The sequence below is a fragment of the Sus scrofa genome, chromosome 1, assembly GCF_000003025.6.
Source record: "Sus scrofa isolate TJ Tabasco breed Duroc chromosome 1, Sscrofa11.1, whole genome shotgun sequence".
Taxonomy (NCBI): Eukaryota; Metazoa; Chordata; class Mammalia; order Artiodactyla; family Suidae; genus Sus; species Sus scrofa.
The window spans coordinates 184,046,844-184,067,376 of NC_010443.5; the positions used below are offsets into that span (position 1 = coordinate 184,046,844).

The 20,533-nt window shown below is 42.9% G+C and overlaps 1 protein-coding gene across 5 annotated transcripts in view; it reads left to right on the forward strand.

The window, feature by feature from the left end:
* SAMD4A (sterile alpha motif domain containing 4A) overlaps positions 1-20,533 on the forward strand; it is a 224,786-nt gene that overhangs the window by 131,507 nt on the left and 72,746 nt on the right. For all 5 annotated transcript variants that reach the window (XM_021102232.1, XM_021102246.1, XM_021102236.1 and 2 more), the window contains exon 3: positions 2,114-2,632. In XM_021102232.1, coding sequence (XP_020957891.1) covers positions 2,114-2,632 — 519 coding nt within the window. The remainder of the gene's footprint in view (positions 1-2,113; positions 2,633-20,533) is intronic.

Sequence of the window (20,533 nt, forward strand, 5' to 3'; positions counted from 1 at the left end):
ATTGTAAGCCCAGTAACCCTATTATTTTTCACCTTTTGACTTTCTACCTCTTTTCCAACCCTGATCATTTTTAACAACCCTTAGGTCATCTCTGGCCTCTATTTTTAAAACTTGGTATCCCAAACCACCCAACATGGCTCTAAGAGAGGCCTGACTAATGCAGAGGCAAGTAGAAGGAATTATTTCCACCATTAAATACTTGGCCGGTCCTTTTGCTACATTACCTCATTTAATCCTATAACACAAGGTGGGGCAGGTGCTGGTGGTAACACTCTTGACTGATGAGGGAGTTGAGGCTCAGAGAGGTTGAGCAGCTACCAAGGATCTACTCCCAATTAGGTGGCAGAGCTGGGATTCATGCCCTGGTGTGTCTGACTCTGGCACCCACATTCTTTGATTACACGCCATGCCTTTCTTGCCTGATACTTTTCTTTGAATACACCCCTTTGTCTTTTTAATTTTTATTTTTTGCATTTTTATGGCCGCACCTGTGGTATCTGGAAGTTCCCAGGCTAGGGGTCAAATCGGAGCTGCAGCTGCTGGCCACAGCCACAGCAATGTGGGATCCAAGCCACGTATGTGACCTACACCACAGCTCGGCTGGATCCTTAACCCACTGAGCAAGGCCAGGGATCGAACCTGAGCCTTCATGGATACTAGTCGGGTTCATTACCATGAGCCATGACACGGGAAAGCCCAACCTCTTCGTCTTCAGAGGCCTTCTCATACTCAGCTGATGCATATGTAGCTTATGGTCAACAATGCCTTGAGCTTGTTCTGATGTGTTTCTGCCTCACTAGAAATGTGAAGCCCTTCTGCTAAATTCCAGAAATGCTTTTTCCAACCTGCAGATATTTTGTGAAAGTCAGAGGCACTGCCCTACCCTAGTCCTTATAATGGTCATCAGTGGGCCAGAGTTGAGGTCTTGAGGTATTAGGAATGACTTTTCAGGCCAGGAGCTTGCTTTCTTGGCATCCCAGGTCCCATGGATATCAGTCTCCAGAACAAGGAACTTCTCAAGGGCCAATTCAGGCAAAATGCATTATTAATCCATGTTTACTGAAAGGCAACAAGTTTGTGTTTTGAGTAGAAAGAAATAGGAAGAGATCCTTGTGAGAATGTTAAAAACAAATCTTCCTATGGATGAACCTTGAAGACATTATAGTGAGTGAAATAAGCCAGGCGCAAAAGGACAACACCATATGGTTCCACATATATGAGTAGTCAAATATATGGAGACAGAAAGTAGAATGCTGGTCACCAGGGACAGGGGAGGGGAGAATGGGGAGTTAGGGTTTCATGGGTACAGAATTTCAGTTTGGGAAGATGAAAAAGATCTGGAGATGGATGATGGTTATGGATGCACAACAATGTGAATGTAGTTAACACCACAGAACCATACACTTAAAATTGTTAAAATGATAAATATGCTGTATATTTTACCATAATGAAAATAACCAAATAGATCTTCTGTACATAAAGAATAGCCTGCTCAGTATGTGTGATCTAGGTGCCGCTGGAGCCAAGCCTTGGGTCCATTGTTTAGTCCAGCTTTGAGGCCACAGTTGTTCTTGGGAATCAGCTTGTCATGAGGAAGGTATAGGCTTCCTTCAATGAGCTGAAGGGCGTTGTTTTTGTCCTGCCAGATTTATCCACCTGGAAAGTCTTACCAACTTCACACCAATGCCTTTGCCAGGGCTTCAGCTGCTTTTCCATGAGTGTCTGTTTTGAGAACTCCACCAGATGGACCCTTGATTACACTCATGCTCACTTTTCCATGGAGATTTTCTTATTCCTTATTTCCCTATCTGAGGGTATGGCTAAGAAAATGATTGTGAATCTTATTTGTTTGTACCTATGTAGTCAGAGCCTCTTTGGAGACCTGTGTGAGAATTAGGTTGAACACCCAAACATCTCAGAACGTTTGTTCCATGTTTTGTCAAAGTCACTGCCCCCTGTCAACTTGAGGTCCATTATCCAACTTGATGGAGAGGCTTATTTTGCCAGGCTACCTAGGCTGAGACTCTGATCTCCAGGAATTCTCTTTATAGTGTGGTGCTTTGTGACATTATGGCTGTATTTGCTTATTTGCCCTGTATATTTTCCTTTCCAGGAATCATTAACCAATGGCAACAGGAATCCAAGGATAAAGTGATTTCCCTCCTGTTAACTCACCTGCCTTTGCTGAAGCCAGGAAACCTCGACGCAAAAGTAGAGTATATGAAACTGCTGCCCAAAATCCTGGCGCACTCCATTGAACACAACCAGCACATTGAGGAGAGCCGGCAGCTGCTGTCCTATGCTTTGATCCACCCAGCCACTTCGTTGGAAGACCGCAGTGCTTTGGCCATGTGGCTGAACCACTTGGAGGACCGCACGTCCACCAGCTTTGGTGGCCAGAACCGGGGCCGCTCGGACTCTGTGGATTATGGACAGACACACTACTATCACCAAAGACAGAACTCTGACGACAAGCTCAATGGGTGGCAGAACTCTCGGGATTCTGGGATTTGCATCAATGCCCCCAACTGGCAGGACAAAAGCCTGGGGTGTGAGAATGGCCACGTGCCCCTCTACTCCTCTTCATCCGTCCCCACCACAATCAACACGATTGGAACCAGCACAAGTACAAGTAAGTTCCCCCGGAAGCCCTTTAGTGCAGTCTGGTTTGGCGACTTGCTGTGTGTGGCATGTCCCACTGGGAATGTCTGCTCTGAGCACCCTGTAACCCTGGGAGAGAAGGGCTGATTGGAATTGGCTTGGGAAAGGGCTCTTTGGACCCCATCTTTGTTGTTCTTTCAACTCTGGAAAGTTGAAAATAATGGGCCGGTAAAAGGGAATGATGGTCCAAATTTGGGTTACAAATGACCAAAAAAAAAAAAAAAAAAATTAAATAAGAGATTAAGTGGTGAAAGAAGGAAACTTCCTCTTTCCACAAATAGAAATGCCTTTCACCTGCTATCTTTCACCTGGGGTTTTTGGATTTGCCGAGACAGAATTACCATGTGATTTTCTAAACCCGATTCTAACCCATGGTTAACCAGACAGCCTCACGGGCTTTGTGCATTTTCTTTTCTTTTCTTTTTTTTTTTTTTCCACTTATTTTTTTTTCTTTGTTTCTTTTTTTTCTTCCTTTCTTTCTTTTTTAAAATTTCACCCTGGAGTGTTCCTTCCCTTGCATCTTCTGGTTTTAATTCCCAGATGTCAGGGTCACTTTTCCTCCTGACCAGGGGGAGGCAGGTTTGCTAACTGAGAATGCTGCTCTGTGCTGTGGCCTGATGTGAGTGCTGTGGCCTTCTCTCGCTCCATCTAACCCCTTAGAAGAGGTGGGGCAGGAATGGCTTTGTGGGAGGGGAGAGGCAAGGACAACCTCCGGCTCTTCTGACCATTAAAAGCAAAGTGTTCCACCCACAAGCTGGAGCCAGGGCTCGGGGTCCTCTCACTTAGGCTGAGCAAATTGACAAACATGACACTGGTGCTTCTGGAAAGTGGCAGTGTGGGAGAGTGGCCTGCCATTAAACAGAATTCCTTGATGCTAATTTGCATGCATCCCTGGATACAGCATCAGTGCTGAGATGACTTTGTTCTGGGGGAGGGGGACTTTGTTCTTTGGCGGTTAGACCTTATGTGCCTGTCAAGACGCAGGAACCCCCAATTAAAAGATATGAGAGTATTAAGAATTGGCAGTGACAGCTTCTTGGCCTCTACTTCCACTTGGATCTTTTGACGAATGGGCCTTTTTAAAGGGCTTTCTCAAATACATAGTGTTGAATTTTAACTACATTGATTGAAACAGGACTTTAGTGGCATAATCAAAGAGAGACTTAAGATGCCGCGTCGATAATGCCACAATATGAGATTTTTAATTCATTTGTCTAGTTTTATGTTTAGATATTGATAAATTGCACACTTAGGGAATTGGGTGATTATTGCATCATTAATTTATTGTGTAAGAGGCTCCGGTGACAGTTTCCTCACAGACTAGTAATCCAGGGAACAGTTGCACTAACCTCTGTGTGACAGAGAGTGATGACTTGAACTCCTCAAGCAGACACTTGCAGGCTGGGATGACAGAGTTTCTTGGCCCGAGTTTCTTGGGTCAGCCACGGAATCTAGGAATTGTTACAAAACTCTCTGATAGCTGGCGAGCTCTGAGCTTCCTGTCCTCTCAAAACTTGAGTTTTATGTCATTTGTCTTGAAATTAGTCTTGGGTCATCACATTTCCATGTCTGCTGATGTACACATTCTGGTTGGGTCTTGATAAGATCGGTACATTTAAGATGGTTATCAGACTGTAGTCAACAGGCACTTTTATATTTCAGTGTGGCCACCTCACCCAACAGAGGGGAGGAAGTGCTCAGATGATTGTCATGGTCTCCTAGGCCTTTGAGTCCCGGCATGATACTTGAGCTGAAAAGGTCTTAGAGGTTTAACAAAATAATTAGGTTGTGTGTCTTGAGAAGAAGAAAGGGGTTTGAGCCCCCTTTTTTAGAGCATCAGTAGAGATAAGAGCTCAGATCTTTCCTCCAGAAGCTTTCTCTCAAACACTTAGGTTGTACCAACACTCATATCTCATAATATTTCTTTAATAAAACATTAATATCATTGCCTTACTCCTCTGCATTGTCGACAGTGGTTACATCATGTTTATCAAAGCTGCAAACTTTTAGGTCCTTGTGTCACTCGTGCATCTATCAAATATCTCCTGAGCCTCTGGGAAGCCACTTGACAAAAGGGACAGAACAAGGGCTCTGGTGTCACTGCTTCCTGGGTCCAAATCTCAGACCTGCAACTGCAATGAGCTAACTACACCTTGACCAAGTTACTTAACCTCTCTGAGCAAAGTCCCCATTTATAAAATGGGGGCATTCATGATATCTACCTGCCAGGAACATGGTGAGGATAAATGAGGTTATGTATGTACATGCCTAGCCTTGGCCAGGGCTGCCAGTGATAAGCACTTAGTAGGTGTCTGCTAAGTGAGTAAAGGAGTCAGATGGGGCAGGACCATGAGGAGCAAAGTGCCAACACTAACCCCCAAGCATCTGTGTCCTTACTTGCATCTCGTGATGGTCTCATGATAAAAGCACCTTTCCTGAACCCCAGCCAGGCAGCCTGCTCTATGGTGACTTGAATATGCTGAAACTTTTTTTGATTGCACTGCAACAGAAAATGGTTTGGACTTAAGGCTTCAGATTCCAAGAGAGAAGAGTGCCCAACTTGTTTGGGGAAAAGGAAAGAAGGTTGTTGACTGAAAGGGAGTGGGTGGGGTGAACAGCAGTAGGAGGGGTTGCCAAGGCGATGGGGAGGGAGAGATCCGACAGGGTATTGTAGGCCATTGCAAGGACCTTGACTTTTGCTCTCTGAAAACCAGGAAGCCATTGGAGGATTTTTGTCAAACAGGTGATGTGATCCAACTCGCATTTTAAAGGATTAGTTTTGGCTTCGGTATTAAGAATAGATTGTACCAGGGCAAAGACAAACGTGAAGACTAGTTAAGAGACTATTGCAGTAATCCAGGCAAGACATTGATAATGTGGACCAGGCTGACAGCAGCAGAAGGAGAAGAAGTGGTCAGAGGCTAGACATATTTCGAGAGTCTGGCCAACAAGATTTCCTGACAGAATAAGTTGGAGGTGTGAGGGGAAGAATTCAAGAATGACTCCAGGATTTTTTGCTTACACAACTGGAGGGATGGTATGGCCATCAGTTGAGATGGAGAAGTCTCTACTTATTGAAAAAGTTTGGGGGTAATATTGGGAGTTTGGTATCATACATGGGGAGTTTACATATCTGTAAGACGATGAGAGATGTCTAGTAAGCAATTGGATATATAAGCATGCAGTTTGGGAGAGAAGGCTGACCTGAGATAGACATTTGGAAATAACAAGCACAAGAGAGGTATTTAAAATTATGAAACTATGAGATGAGATTACCATGGCAAAGATGTAGGTGGAGAACCAAAGACTGAACTCAGACACTCCAATATGTCAACATGAAGGCTGGGGAAAAGAGGAGGAAGCAAAGCCAAGGAGAAACCATTGAAGTCAGAGAAAACTCAGGGGTGTGTATGTGTGTGTGTGTGTGTGTGTGTGTGTTGCAAAGCAAATTTAAGGGATGAAGAAAGTTGAGTTAGTCATTCCAAGGAGATAAGAGACAAGATAAGAACTGAAACCAGCTACAAACTTAATTTGGGATGTATATTGACTTAGAGAAGGTGCTGGTGTACAACATTATAAATAAACTGTAATTTACTAAAAAATAAAAAAAAGATGCTGGCATATTGAGATGGAGAAAATGATGTGTAGAAGGCATTGAATATAGATGGTGGAGTCACTCAGAGTTTTTGAAGGAAGGGATTAGGATGAGGCTAAAAGTAGGGGGCAAAACTGTGTCCTAATCTAACAAGAATCAATCTGTTTTCATTCATTCAGACAAAGGCAAGAGTACCTTTTATTGATTATAGAATTTAAATCAAGTGAGATCTCTTAGGATCTTTGAGCTTGGCCTTTTATTCCATGAGTTAAGAGAAGAATGGTTTGGGACAGTTGCAATATCTATTAAACACCATTTTTAAAATATGTATATGTAATGATTTTAATTTTTTTCCATTATAGCTTATTTACAGTGTTCTGTCAATTTTCTACTGTACAGCATGTTGACCATACATGTATGCATTCAGCAGTTACGCATACATGTATGCATTCTTTTTTCTCACATTATCATGCTCCATCATAAGTGACCAGACATAGTTCCCAGTATTAGGCACCATTTTGGGTAGCGTCAAAGTGTTTCCAATGAAAGGCAAGAAGGTATTTTCAGTGCCTGGCTCTCCTCTTATGGCTACTCGGGGATCTGATGACTGAGAACGAGAACGTGTAGAGTCTTTATCATGAGCCTGTGGGGCCAGAAAGGACCAGGGTATTGGCTGTCACAAGCCATACAGAAGTCTTAGTCAACTTTGTTTCGGCCATCTCTAGCAATTCCAAACACCCTGTGCTTAGAACCTGGCTTTGCATCTCTAGGTTTGCTTTCTGTCTCAGGTCTGCTATAGAAAAAGTAAACCATCCAGGAAAGGAATGAGTCTCTCTCGGTTTTCTTAAGAGCCCGCAGAATTCCCTTACAGTGAATTCAGTGCCACCTCCATACTCCAGACCGACTTTCTGTTTTCTACACTTCATTGCCCGACTTTGACCTGGGAGCAAACTATGTGCTGCAGTTACGAATGAAAGGAACTTGTTTCTATTCAAATCATTGAAATACTTCATTTCTCTTAGCATTCTTTATGTTTGGATTTGAAAACATGCCAACCTTTGCTGGCCTAGTCTGAATCAAGAACTCAGAAACTTTGGGTTACACAAACTATTCCAAAATGCTCTATTTGAACTGCCCACCTCAACAGTCTCATGCTACAGCTTGGAACCTTAGTAATTCTTTTATTAATCTCCATTGATTCTTTTTCTGATGATGAAAACAATATGTTTACAGTATTTGGTACCATCAATTTTGTAGTAGCTGCATAGTTTTTACTACATGCTGGCTACTTTTCAAAACCCTTTACATAAATATTAACTCATTCAATCCTTAAAACCCCACATGGTGGCTATGATTGTCATCCTTATTTGACAGGTGAGGAAACCAAGGCACAGGGAGGCTATGTCGCTTGACCAGTGTCACAGGCCATCTAAGTCTTGGGTCCCAAGTATGCTGGCTTTGCACTGACTCACATACTTATCATTCTGTGTCCCAGTTTCTGGTTGACATGTTCACTTCCCCTTCCTGATTATCAACTCCTTGGGGTCAGGGGTTTTGCCTTCTTTATCCCTCTTTCTTGGCACCGAGAACACCCTGTGGCTCCAAAAGTCCCAGAAATAAATGTTGAAGATGGCAAGTCCCTGGCACCCCTTCAGCTGCCAGTCTCCCGTGGTGGAGCATCTCTGGGATAATGGCTGCCTCCTACTCAGCCCAGATCTTCCTTCCAGTCCTCCTCAGTTGCCTCTCACTACAACTAAGTAAGAGATGGGGTATGAGCTGAAGCCTGTCTGCCTGCCCTGCCAGAAACGTTTGCTGAACAGTAGGGACTTAGTGAATTCCTGGGCTCACTGGACAGATGTTCACGAAATTAATGAATTTCCGAGAGAAATGAGAAAGTGTCTTTGGAAATTCACCAAGTGTCTGGTGACAATATTGATCATTTACGTTCAGTCATAAGCCTCACCGTGACATTTATTGTTAGTCTTCCTTTCTTTGTGGCTTATTTTACCAACTTGGTCTCCATACCAGCAGACTTGTAATCACATCCTGTGATCTTGATTGTGGAGGTAGTTATATGAATTTATACAGGGGATAAGATGCACAAGTTCATACTAAAAAGTGTGTCCAAAAACTGCTGAGATCTAAGGTCTACAGTCTTGTTAATTGCACTGTGTTACTATCAGTTTCCTGGCTTTGATAATGCACTATAGTTGCATAAATGTCACAGGGCGGGGGAGGAGGGATGCTGGAGGATGGGTGCATTGAGACCTGCCTATGTAGTATTTTTGCAACTTCTTGTAGATCTGTAATTATTTCAAAATTGAAAGGTAAAAAGTCACAACTACTGGGGCATCCTGTGCCTGGATATTTCTTTGGCTTTGGTTCTGGTTTCTCCGCCTTCCTGGGGGGTGGAAGCTCCGTCCCTTTATGGAAAGGATGCCTGCTGGGCCCAGGGAGTGGACACCAGAAACTAACTACTTGAGCAGGCAAGGTGAGGAAGGGGGAGTCATGGATCTCAGGAAAAGTGGTTCCTTTGAGAACTTTGAATCTGCAACTGAAAAAAAACAAAAAACAAAAACCAACAACAACAAAACTTGAAGAGTTCCCATTGTGGCTTAGCAGTAATGAACCCGACTAGTATCCATGAGAATTCTGGTTTGATCCCTGGTCCCACTCAGTGGGTTAAGGATCTTGCTTTGCCATGAGCTGAGGTGTGGGTCATAGATGTGGCTCGGATCTGGCATGGCTGTGGTGTAGGCTGGCAGCTGCACCACAGATTCAACCCCTAGCCTGGGAACTTCCACATGGTGCAGGTGTGGTCCTAAAAAGAAAAAAGGAAAATCAATCAATCCCTTGCAATTCCATGAGACCCCCCCCGCCAAGGCCGCCAGGGCTGGCTCTTTCAAAGATACCTGTTTGGCTCCAAACATCCTTCCTTTTCCCTGTGCTCTTCACCTTTTCTTAAAAGGCCACTGGCTACGTCAAGCTTATTCCAGCCAGCCTGTGGAAAAGCATCAGAACACAGATATTCAAGGGGGAAGAGAGAGACCAGACAGCTTGGGGCAGGACCGAGAAGAGGTCTTGGGAAGAGGCCTCCTGGAAACTGAAAAGAGGGGCATGGCTTGGAGGCCTGGATTCTGTCTTGCAGGCTGCAGGTCACCCCCTCCTAAGCTCTGGGAGCTCCTGGTGGTGTTTGGAGTTCCTTTTAAATTTTCATAGAATTTTGACTTTTACCAACAGACTTTCTTTCTTGGTGGAAAATTTCTTCCTCCCCTAAACATTGCCACCCGGGCATGTAACTGAAAAAACCCCACTGTTTCCTTAACCCCTCATTTGCTCTTCAAAGAGGTAACTCTAGTTGCTTTGCTTCCTTTGAGAAGCATTTATAACAGCTGGCATGATATATTTTTAGCTTTAGCTTCCTTCCCCTCTGGGGGAACCTTTTTTTAAGTATGGCCCAAGGCTTCCTGATACCACATTGCGAAGATGGCTCAGTCATATCTCAGAGGATCCAATTTTGCCACTGCCTGGTCCTTCTCCCATTTCCAAGAGTCCAAAGGTTTTATAGGACTGTGCTTTTTCCTCACCATGTCCAGTGTTTGTTTTCTGGGGCCCGGAGAAGAACAATCAGAAAAAAAAAAAAACCAAAAAAACCCTGTCGTAAGCAGAAGCCTGCTGGTTTATTATGCATCAGAGATCCTGTAGCTTTTGGGGAAAGTCAAAGATCTCTGGGGTCCACATGCCTTGGGTCATGAGGCTGTACCATCCACTCCAATGACAGGATTATTAACCACTAGATGCGCTACAGAGGAAGGCAGGAGTGTTTCCAATTCAATGCTGTACTTCCAAAATAAGATGGATTCTGGCTGGAATAAATGGCTTAAATTGGACTATCCTAGGTAAGGGGAGAGGAAAGAGATGAACAGGCTGGCTTCTTCAAGAATTTTTTTGAGCTCTGTAGTCTGAGGATTTCTATTATTTCATGAGATTTATAGTCTAACAGTGGCTGCTTCATGAATCATGGGACAAAAACATCTTCTAATCTTGCATTTACTTATTTTTTTTTCTATTCTCGCTTTAAAGATTTCTGGGGACAAACACAGGTTACACTGAGAAAAGATGTAGCATGAATGTAGCTTATTGCTGGAATTGTTAATACTAAGCAAATTAAACCTCTGAAGGTCATGGTACAGGTGAGGGTAAAATTTATCATTCCTGCCATCCCTCCACCCCAGTCCTCAATGCTCTATTAGGTAAAATATGGTAGTAGGAAATCTCAGATGTAAGTCAAGGAAGGGAAGGGCATGAAGATGGGGAAGCAAGGTAGGCAGGGGGCTTCCAAAATCTGGAAAATGCTATAAATGATGTTTGCGGTTTAGAGAAAAACTAAAACTCCCAACATGCCCTGGGATAGTTATTCTTTGTCAAAGGTCTGGACCTTTCTCATAGACAAACTCTGTGGCTACAATTAAAGAGAGGTGAGGCAGCTAGCACAGGGTTTGCATTAGAAATTTGTTTCACAGCCAACCTTGCTGAGATGCATCTTTTTGGAAAAGCCCAACGAAACCCATATGGAGCTAAAAATTTGATGACAGATTATTTTATACTTTAGCCTTCTCCTTTGCATAGTAAGACACGGCAATGCAAAGGGAATTATAAGGCTGTACGTGGCATCTTAGATATTCAAGTTTGTGGTGTAAATGATAAGGCAGTCGATCAAAATCAAGAATGTGGCTTTGAGCATACTTAATTATGTTGGGAAAAGAATTTGTCTGGATTCTTCTGGCTTTCTACGGGTGATAAAAGAAACAGAATAATATGGGTTCCTTGTTTAACTGGTAGTTGACTATAGGACTTTGGAATAATAGATGACTTTTATCTATTTGAAATGTATTTTATTTGAACCTTAAGAAAACTTAGCATGCAAAAACAAAACAGAAGCAAAAAAGAACGTGGCTTTGAAATCGGATGACTTGGTGTTTAGTTCCAGCCCCACCAATAACTAGGTGTGTGATCATGGACAAGTTACTTGATTTCTAAACCTCCTTTCCTCATCTGTAAAATGAGAATACATTTCAGTAGGAGACCCCTGATTAGCTTGATCAGGGTGAGCAGTTGATGTATTAATTGCAATAGAATCATAAATAGGGCATAATACCTTAAACATATTATTTCAACACAGAGCATACATACACTCTTTTGTATAGAGTGATTGTCCTTTCTTTGAAGATAGGGTTCTGACTGAGGCTGCCTTTTTTTTGTTTTTCCTACATAGAGCACACTGTTGACATATCTTTGTGATTTCCTTAAAGTGGAGCAGGAATTTGAAGACATTTGCAAAAACAATCAGAGCACAGAATCTTCCTAGATTCTGGGTTTTTTGGTTTGTTTGTTTTTTTTTCTTTTTATAATTTAGTTCCTAGTATTCTCGCTAACACTGAATTCAACAGTAGGTTTTTTGTTTTTGTTTTTTGTGGATTTTTTTTTTTTTTGCTTTTTAGGGCCACACCCATGGCATATGGAGGCTCCCATGTTAGGAGTCAAATTGAAGGTACACCTGCTGACCTGCACCACAGCCACAGCAACACAGGCTCTGAGCCACCTCTGTGACTTACACCGCAGCTCACGACAACACCAGATCCTCAACCCACTGAACAAGGCCAGGGATTGAACCTGCAACCTCATGGTTCCTAGTTGGATTCATTTCTGCTGTGCCACAACAGGAATGCCTACTTTTTTTTTTCTAACAGTGGATTTTTTTTTTAACTGAAACAATGGATATTTCTCAAGCTCGTGACAAAGTTTTTGAGTAACTTTTTTATAATTCATGTCATTTCTGTTACACTTATTCAAATGATAGATTTACAATAAGTACAACCAGCATAAACGGGTTTGGGAATAAATTCAACTGACTCTTGCTACATTTCTAAGTCAGCTGATGGGAACAGAAGCACATTAGTAAATTTTGGTCCTTAAAGAGCCATGAGCATCTGTAGGTCCTTGAAAGAAAATGGAGAGGACTCTGTTCCAGCAAGTTGGTTCAGGGAAGATGAATTAAGAGAGCTTCTTAGGGTTGTGAGGATTAAACGAGAAATGCGTGTAAAGCACTTGCTAATAGGAGATGCTCAACAAATAATAGCCCTCATTATTATTATTTCTGTACTGGTTGTTAATACTGATACAAGTAAGGGGTGGTTCTGCAGTAAACTAGCATAGAATAAGCTTCCTAGGACAGTTCTATGACACAGTTATTCCAATAGGCTCAGTTTAAATCAAGAAACTGTCAACTGAAAAAAATGTACAACCCAGAAGTTAAGAGTTATGTTTTATGCAGTGGACAGTCTAAGGACTTCAAGCCTGGGACACAGCATCTCAGATAACGCTGAGCTACTCTTCTGAAGAGGAGGGGTGGGAGTGGGGGGCAGAATATATAGAGACTTTCACAACAATTGGCGGGTAGTCAGAATATCAAAAGATTATTTTGGAGAGTTCCTTCGTGGCTCAGTGATAATGAAACTGACTAGCGTCCACAAGGATGCAGGTTCCATCCCTGGCGTTGCTCAGTGGGTTAAGGATCCGGCATTGCTGTGAGTCATGGTGTAGGTTGTAGATGTGGCTTGGATCCCCTGTTGCTGTGGCTGTGGTATAGGCTGGCAGCTGCAGCTCTGATTCATCCCCTAGCCTGGGAACTTCCATATGCTGCAGGTGCAGCCCTAAAAAGAGAAAAAAAGATTGTTGTTAAAGAAAATCAGAACTCCCAAGTTCAGGAATTTAGTGATTTTCTATGTAGGGAAAGATGCAAGAGTCTGGGCTCACTGAACTCATTCCTTTGATGTGCATGCACCTCAGCTATCTGGGACCAGCATGCTGTGTTTTCTCTTCCTGAGCCTCCTCGGGGAGCACAGTGTGGGTGGCTGCAGCAGTTGACTAGATGGCAGCCATCTTTGTTTCCATCCTGAGTCCCCTCAGGGCTCACTGTTGGGGCAGCTGTAATGTGGTGGCTTGATGGCTGCAACATCTTTTGTTTACTGATCTGGCAGGCAGTATTTTCGTTCACAATACTTTGAATTAGCTCTGTAAAGAGCCACCATTCCACAAATACCTGTTATCTCCTTAAGGATTGTTGCAATGATATATCTTACTAAATAGCTTAAAATGGACCAGAAGAAAAAAAAAAAAGAGTAAAGAATAAGGTGAAAATTTGTGTTTGCCTCTTTAGGATCCATTGCTAATAGGAATCATGTTTTTTAATGGGCAACAACTATAGGACATTATTCAAATTTATTAAAATGATCCTTAAGTAACAGAATAAGAGTTAATGGAGATAAATGAGGCTCTGCCCATAGATGCAGCCTAGGGAAGTGTGGCCAGTCCCAAGAGGGCAGGGTGTTGGCTGAGCAACGTCACCCCTCCTCCACCTCATTGTGCAATCCTGCACTCGCAGGAACTCCTACTTCTTTATCAAGGTGGGAGACTGGATGACCTCTTAGGACCCTTTATGGTGCTTTCATTCTGTGCTTCTAAAGTAGAAAGTCTGACTCACAGAGTGCTGAGGATGAGTATACCGTGGTGTTATATTGGGGCAAGCCGGAGGAGGACAGCGGAATTCCAAGTGGTGTGCTGGGCTAGTCGAAGAGAATTGGTACCTGAAATGCACTCTTGCTCTGTGACTGTGGCTTCATCATGTTGGGACTGAAGAAAGTGAACTGTTGCAGGGTCTCTTTGTTTTAAGAGATCTGATAACTATTTGGCATAGTGTTGGCTGGATTCCTGTGCCACTAAGCTTTAGGGCTCTGTCTCAAAAGCTACTGCCCATTTTGGATTTAAAAAAAAAAAAAAAAAAAAACCCGCACAGATTTACTTTGCCATACCTAAGTCAAAGTAAAATTAGATGTTTATTCCTCAGACCCAGTTTCCCAAGAGACATCTCTAAGTAGCATCACCCAGCACTATCTTGCAGAGCCTGGAAATTCAACTTCCTATGGAAAAGCAGACAAGGGCAAATATTAAGAAACTCAGTATCCTTCTCTAATGGGTGTTAAGGTGAAGTACATGGAAGAGAACATAAACTATACACAAATCTCATTTACATAGTGGGGGTGGTCTTTAAAAGTTGCCTGGAAGTTCCCATTGTGGCTCAGTAGTGATGAACCCAATGAGTATCCATGAGGACACAGGTTCGATCCCTGGCCTCACTCGGTGGGTTAAGAATCTGGGAGTTCCTGTCGTGGCGCAGTGGTTAACAAATCCGACTAGGAACCATGAGGTTGCGGGTTCGGTCCCTGCCCTTGCTCAGTGGGTTAACGATCCGGCGTTGCCGTGAGCTGTGGTGTAGGTTGCAGACGCGGCTCGGATCCCGCGTTGCTGTGGCTCTGGTGTAGGCCGGTGGCTACAGCTCCGATTAGACCCCTAGCCCGGGAACCTCCATATGCCGTGGGAGCGGCCCAAAGAAATAGCAAAAAGACCAAAAAAAAAAAAAAAAAAAAAAGGATCTGGTGTTGTTGCTGTGGCTATGGCTCGGGCCTATAGCTGTAGTGCTGATTTGACCCCTAGCCTGGGAACTTCCATGTGCCAGGGGTGTAGCCCTAAAATGAAAAGAAAAAAAAATTTTTTAAATAATCTGTAAAGTTTTTAAAAATAAATATCGAAAGGATTTTATCATATATATGTATATATTTTTGCAATGTGTATAATAGTCCTCTTCTCTGATAGTAAATTAGAATCCTTTATGTGACTTTTTTGGTTTGGATTTGCTGTTTTTAACAAGACACATTGATATGGTGTTAGATAGGTAGGGCAGGTAGTGGCTCTAGTTCCCATCTCAAGCTGTGGTTCTAAACCCAGGGAATGCAGCCTTCCCAAATACCTTCAGGAACTAGAGCGAGAACTTGCTGAGGAAAGATGTGGCTGTGAGGGCTTGGCTAGAGTACTGCCTGGGTCTGCCTCCACCAGGTGCAGTCGGGGGCTGCTCAGGACTATAGCGTGTTTGGAAAGTTGGAAGAATTATGGAGTAATCATTGGGCCTCAGGGAGGTAGGTTGTGAGAAAGGGAATTATTCCCACATGTTCATCATTATCCAAGATGTTGTTTTGTGCCTGTGATATTGTTATTAACCCTGGTAGGCCTAGCAGGATAATTTTAATATCTTGACTGAATGTTATATGTAAATATTATTCTAAAAGTCAGAGCTCACTACAAGTTCAAGAATGGTATCTTTGGGTTAAAATGACCACATCTGTATGTTTGTTTAGTTTTTGGCAACATAGCCCCAAATTCACCTGAAATCTCAAGGCATCGTGTGCTCCCCTACAAAGTCTGAAAGCTTCTGATTCTCAAGAGTGTCTCTGATTTGGTTATGAGGCTGACAAAGTGACAGGCCAGCTAGTCCCTGAATCTGACTCTGAGCTGCAGATCCGAAACTCCAGGTTAAGCCTGGACACGTAGCTCACTGCTGTTCAGGAACAAATTTTGTCAACACTCAGAGAAGTGAAATGACAAGCCAAGATGTATTGCTCGAAGGCTTTCTTTTCAACCTATGAGATTTGTGAGAAAGAATTTAAAGCTTGGTATGGCCCCCGTTCTTTCCCTAATTTTCTGTTGGTGATCTCTCTCTCTAGCTAGAGGCAGCTGCATAATTTTTATTTGCTTCCAGAATTCTTCTCCTGCTCCTTTTCCCCAGCCACTCCATCTGTATGCTGTTCAGAGAGCAGCTAATTATGGGGTACTGGAGAAGCAGTTACTCAGAGAGAAGCTCTTTAAGCGCTCGACCGGGACCATGCTCAACGCTCGTGACCATCTCCCCACTCACGTCCACACGTCTGTGTGTGAGCTGCCTTCCATCCTTTTGCAGTTGCTGAACAAACTTTTTAGAAAGGTCAGCACAAGAAATGAGTGCTTTTCCTGAAAGGACAGAGCTAGTGAAGGTTTTCGTGTTTACTTCTTGGGTCTTCACACTGGAAAAATAGCCACCAATTAGCCTGAGAACAAAGATGTGCTCCTCTACCTAATCGAGATTTGGTACTTTGGGCTGTTTCTGCACTGGCTTAGGAGCAAGATGCTTTATCCACACAGGCACCAGACTCACAAACTGGTGTGACTCCAAGTAAAAGGGCTGCTGAAATTCCTGAACCCAGGAGATTGCTTATGCCTGCAGGTCAGGTTTTTTTAACTCCACTTCGTCATATGGGATAATTGAGATGTTGACTCTGTGAGACTTCATAGGTGGCATGGACTGAAAGATATAAAATATTTTCTGGGGTAGTTCACTTAAGAATCCTGACTTTGGGGAGTTCCCCAGTGGATCTGGTTCATTACTGCTATGGCTAGGGCCACTGCTGTGGTGGGCATTCAGTCGTTGGCCCAGGAACTTCTGCATGCCACAGGCACTGCCAAAAAAAGGGGAAAAAAAGGTGGAAAAAAAAGAATCCTGACTTTGGGAAGAGGGTGCGGAGAAATACCTTCTCCCTCTGCCCCTCCCTCTTTTAGATCAGTCATCTGAGATTCAGCCACTTGGAACCCTCTAGACTGGCAAAGATTTGGGACCTTGGCTTGACCTATTGGAACTTCTAGAATAAGCCTGCATGATACCAGGATATATCTTCAACCTAGAGAATCTATAGACTCCCAATACCACACCTTCCCATTTGGAACGCTGGTGAAATTTCTACCTCAGACGAGTCCATGACAGTCATAAGGATCCCAGTGGAAACCCTGTCCCTAAGCCCATCACAGGTGGAGTTGAGTCTTCCTTTGGTGCTAAAGAAGTTGGCTTTTCCTCAAATCCTATAGTTCATGGATGAATTGGACTCTCCTAGAATTGCTCCAATTTGCATTACCTCCCAAATCTAGCCATGAAGGTAGCTTCACTTTTACGACTGAAGGGACAGTTGGGGCTCCTTATTTCTCAGCATTCCTTTGTCTGTTGTACTTTGGCTAATTCAAGAATGCAATCTAGTGACATGGATCTGACAGTGCTGCTAATTACACTGTTGGCAAAATCAAAGTCCAGAAAGGTCTCAGGCGTATCACCTTGGGGTTCAGAACACATGCTTTGGAGTCACACGACCTGGGTCTAACTGATTCCACTGATTCTCAGTTCCACTCATTACAGGCTGTGTGACCTTGGAGAGATGGTCTTGGCCTCTCTTGGCCTTGATTTCCTCAGATGTAAAAAGGGGGTAATAATCACCACCCATGATTGTGGTGAAAGTCCTCTCTGGATCTAAGTACAGTCCTTCTTTTTTGGACACAAAGATTTTACACTAACTCTCCTGATCTAAAAGCTTGTGCTTCTTCAGTTCCAGGATATTTTCTCAAAAAAAAATTTTTTATCTTTTGAGGGCTGTACCTGAGGCATATGGAGGTTCCCAGGCTAAGGGTATAATGGGAGCTACAGCTGCCGGCCTACACCACAGCCACAGCAACACCAGATCCAAGCCGCATGTACAACCTACACCCACAGCTCACGGCAACACCAGATCCTTAACCCACTGAGTGAGGCCAGGGATCAAACCCACAACCTCATGGTTCCTAGTCGGATTCGTTTCCGCTGCACCGTGATGGGAACTCCCATTTTCTCAAAATTTTAAAAATAGTTCTCTCTCATTTTAATCAGATAATAACTCTTCTTTTTGATCCCCTAATTTCCTTAACTTTCCCATTCTGATTCTCAATCTTTTTATTCTATTTTAATTCAGTCTTTTGTTCTACTTTCTGGGTGATTTCTTTATCTTCAAAGAAGATCACTTTATCTCCTAAACTTACCATATAATTTTTAATCTTTGCTATTGTATTTTCAAATGGCAACTGTTCTCATTCTTTCAATGTTTCTTTTCATAATGCATTCTGTTCTTGTTTCATGGGTGCAAACCTTTTCTACTATCTCTGAGGATGTTAGAGTGGAGTTTTGGGGTCTGTTTCCTCTTCCACCATTGTCTATTCTTTCTTGAGTTAATTTTTCTGTTTGTTTTGGACCCATATATATCTAAAGCAAGAGTCCTTTCATTTAAGAGGAAAGCACTAGAACTTGTGTGTGTATGAATTTCACCACTGAGAGATCTGGCTGGGCCTGGCTAGGCTGTTTTTGAGGGATTCACAGCTGTAATTTTTTTCTCATGAACTAGTCCACTTTTCTCTAGAGGAATCCTTTCCTCCTCCTGGAAGATTCAGGGCTGGCTGCCTGGGTCCTGGGGGCTGTTAGAAGAAAGGTGCTAAGATGATATAATAGTTGCCTGGCTTCGTGGGATGGGGGAGAGAATCTGAGGTTCTCCCTGTACCTTAGACATAATTCCTGCCAAAACTCCTGTTTTCAGCCTGCTCTTCACCCCTGCCTTCAGAGATACCGGATCTCTGAGTCCTGAACTTCTTTGAGAGTTTTGCAGCATGAGCTGTCTTGGGTCTACTGGGTCAGTGACCCCTATGTCCTTCCATTTTCCAGCTTCCAAAATTGTGTTGACTTCAGTGATCTGCTGATACCCATTGTCATCTCCTGTCATCTCTCTGCATCCTTTTCCTTGTGCATTTATGCCTTTACTGTCTTTTTAGTGAGTTTCCAGAAGGAATAGTAACATCTGTGTAAGTTGGAAGTCTATTTCTTTTGGCTATGCCCACAGCATGCAGAAGTTCCTAGGCCAGGGGTGGAATCCACACCACAGCAGTGACAATACAAGGTCCTTAACCACTAGGCCACCAGGGAACTCCTAGAAGTCTATTTTAGCTCATTTACTTTTTTATTATCTATCTCCCCACTTGATTATAAATTCCAAGAGGTCAGGGACCTGGCCTTGGCAGTATTCCTACTGCCCAGAACACTCCCTGGTAGATCACAGGCATTGAATAAATCCTTGTTGAATGAATAAATGAATGAATATATGTGTCAATGAGTGACAGGTAATATAGATCTCTCTGTACAGTGCTTACAGCCTCATAAATGGTAACTGTCTTATCCATAATTATTTAGCTCTTTGAGGATTAAATATTGAAACCAAGCTTTATGCTACTCATAGCCATTGATTTTAAATGGGGACAAATCTGTCTCTCAAATCAAAATCTTCAATGAGTAATGTCTGGAATATCTTACCTCCTCTAGAACTCCCTCTTCAAGCTCAGACTTTTCCTGAGAGTGATCTTCCCAGCATACTGTCTTTCCTAATAAGATGCCACCTGTTTCTGTTAATGTGAGGTCTGCATCTGAAAAGTAAGAGACTCTACCTGGAGATCCCATTGCCAGGTAGAAGCATTCCTGGAACTAGAGCCCAGTTCTCATTCATAATGTGACTGTCTGCCTGTCACCTACCTCCCTCAGTTTCCACTGTCTTATCTGAAAAGCAGGCTGGGGAGAATAGAGAGATTGATTAAATGATCCCTGAAGATTTTTCAGGCTCTAACATGACAGATTCTGCAGCTCTGCTAATTATAACGTGTCAGTTAACAGTAAATAACCATCTGTAGGGCTCCGGTCTTACAATAGCGACATCCCTGTGAAATTGCCCAGTCTTTTCAAATGACGCACTGGTCAGTTTATTACATAATTAGGTCTATAAATGATGGCATCTAGGTGTACATATAGACATCCCAGCTGTGAACCTCTGCATAAATGTATTGTCAAAATAAAACCCACAAAATTAAATAAATGTACCCCAAACTGATTAATAGGATAACTGTGATGGAGAAACACGTCTTCCACTGATGAAGATACTGGATGAAGAAGGTATTGCCTTTTCCGGTCTCCAAACAATACTTGACTTCACACCAGTGCTGGCAATCTCTGACTAGCTGGGCAAAATTGAGAGGGTCCTCTGGCAGGTCTTGAGTGGCCAGTGAGAAGGACAGTGTGCCCAGAACTGGAAAATACCAACCCACCAGGAAGACCATAGAAGCTCTGGTTCTAGAAAATTCTGATGGCACATGGTGGTTTTTGGAGGCTCTGTATCCTGATATCTTTGGGTTACATTGCTTATGACGTATGCAGGTCTCAACATTTGGGTCCTGCGGATATTATTCTGCTGTAAAACGGGGATTATATGTTTTAAATCACGGATGTATTATTCTTCCCTGTCAGTGACAGTGATAGGAAGACTAATGACCATTGATGTACTTTGAATGATAAAGACCAAAAACTGGGGGCTCTGATGTTAGATTCAGTATTAACTTTGTTGAGTGACCTTGGCAATTGCTATATCTCTCTTGGCCTCTGGTTCCTTAAGTGATAAAATAGCAAGGGGAATAGATTTGATGATTTCCAAATCATGTTCTTAAAGTCCCTTCCTGTTTAAAAAT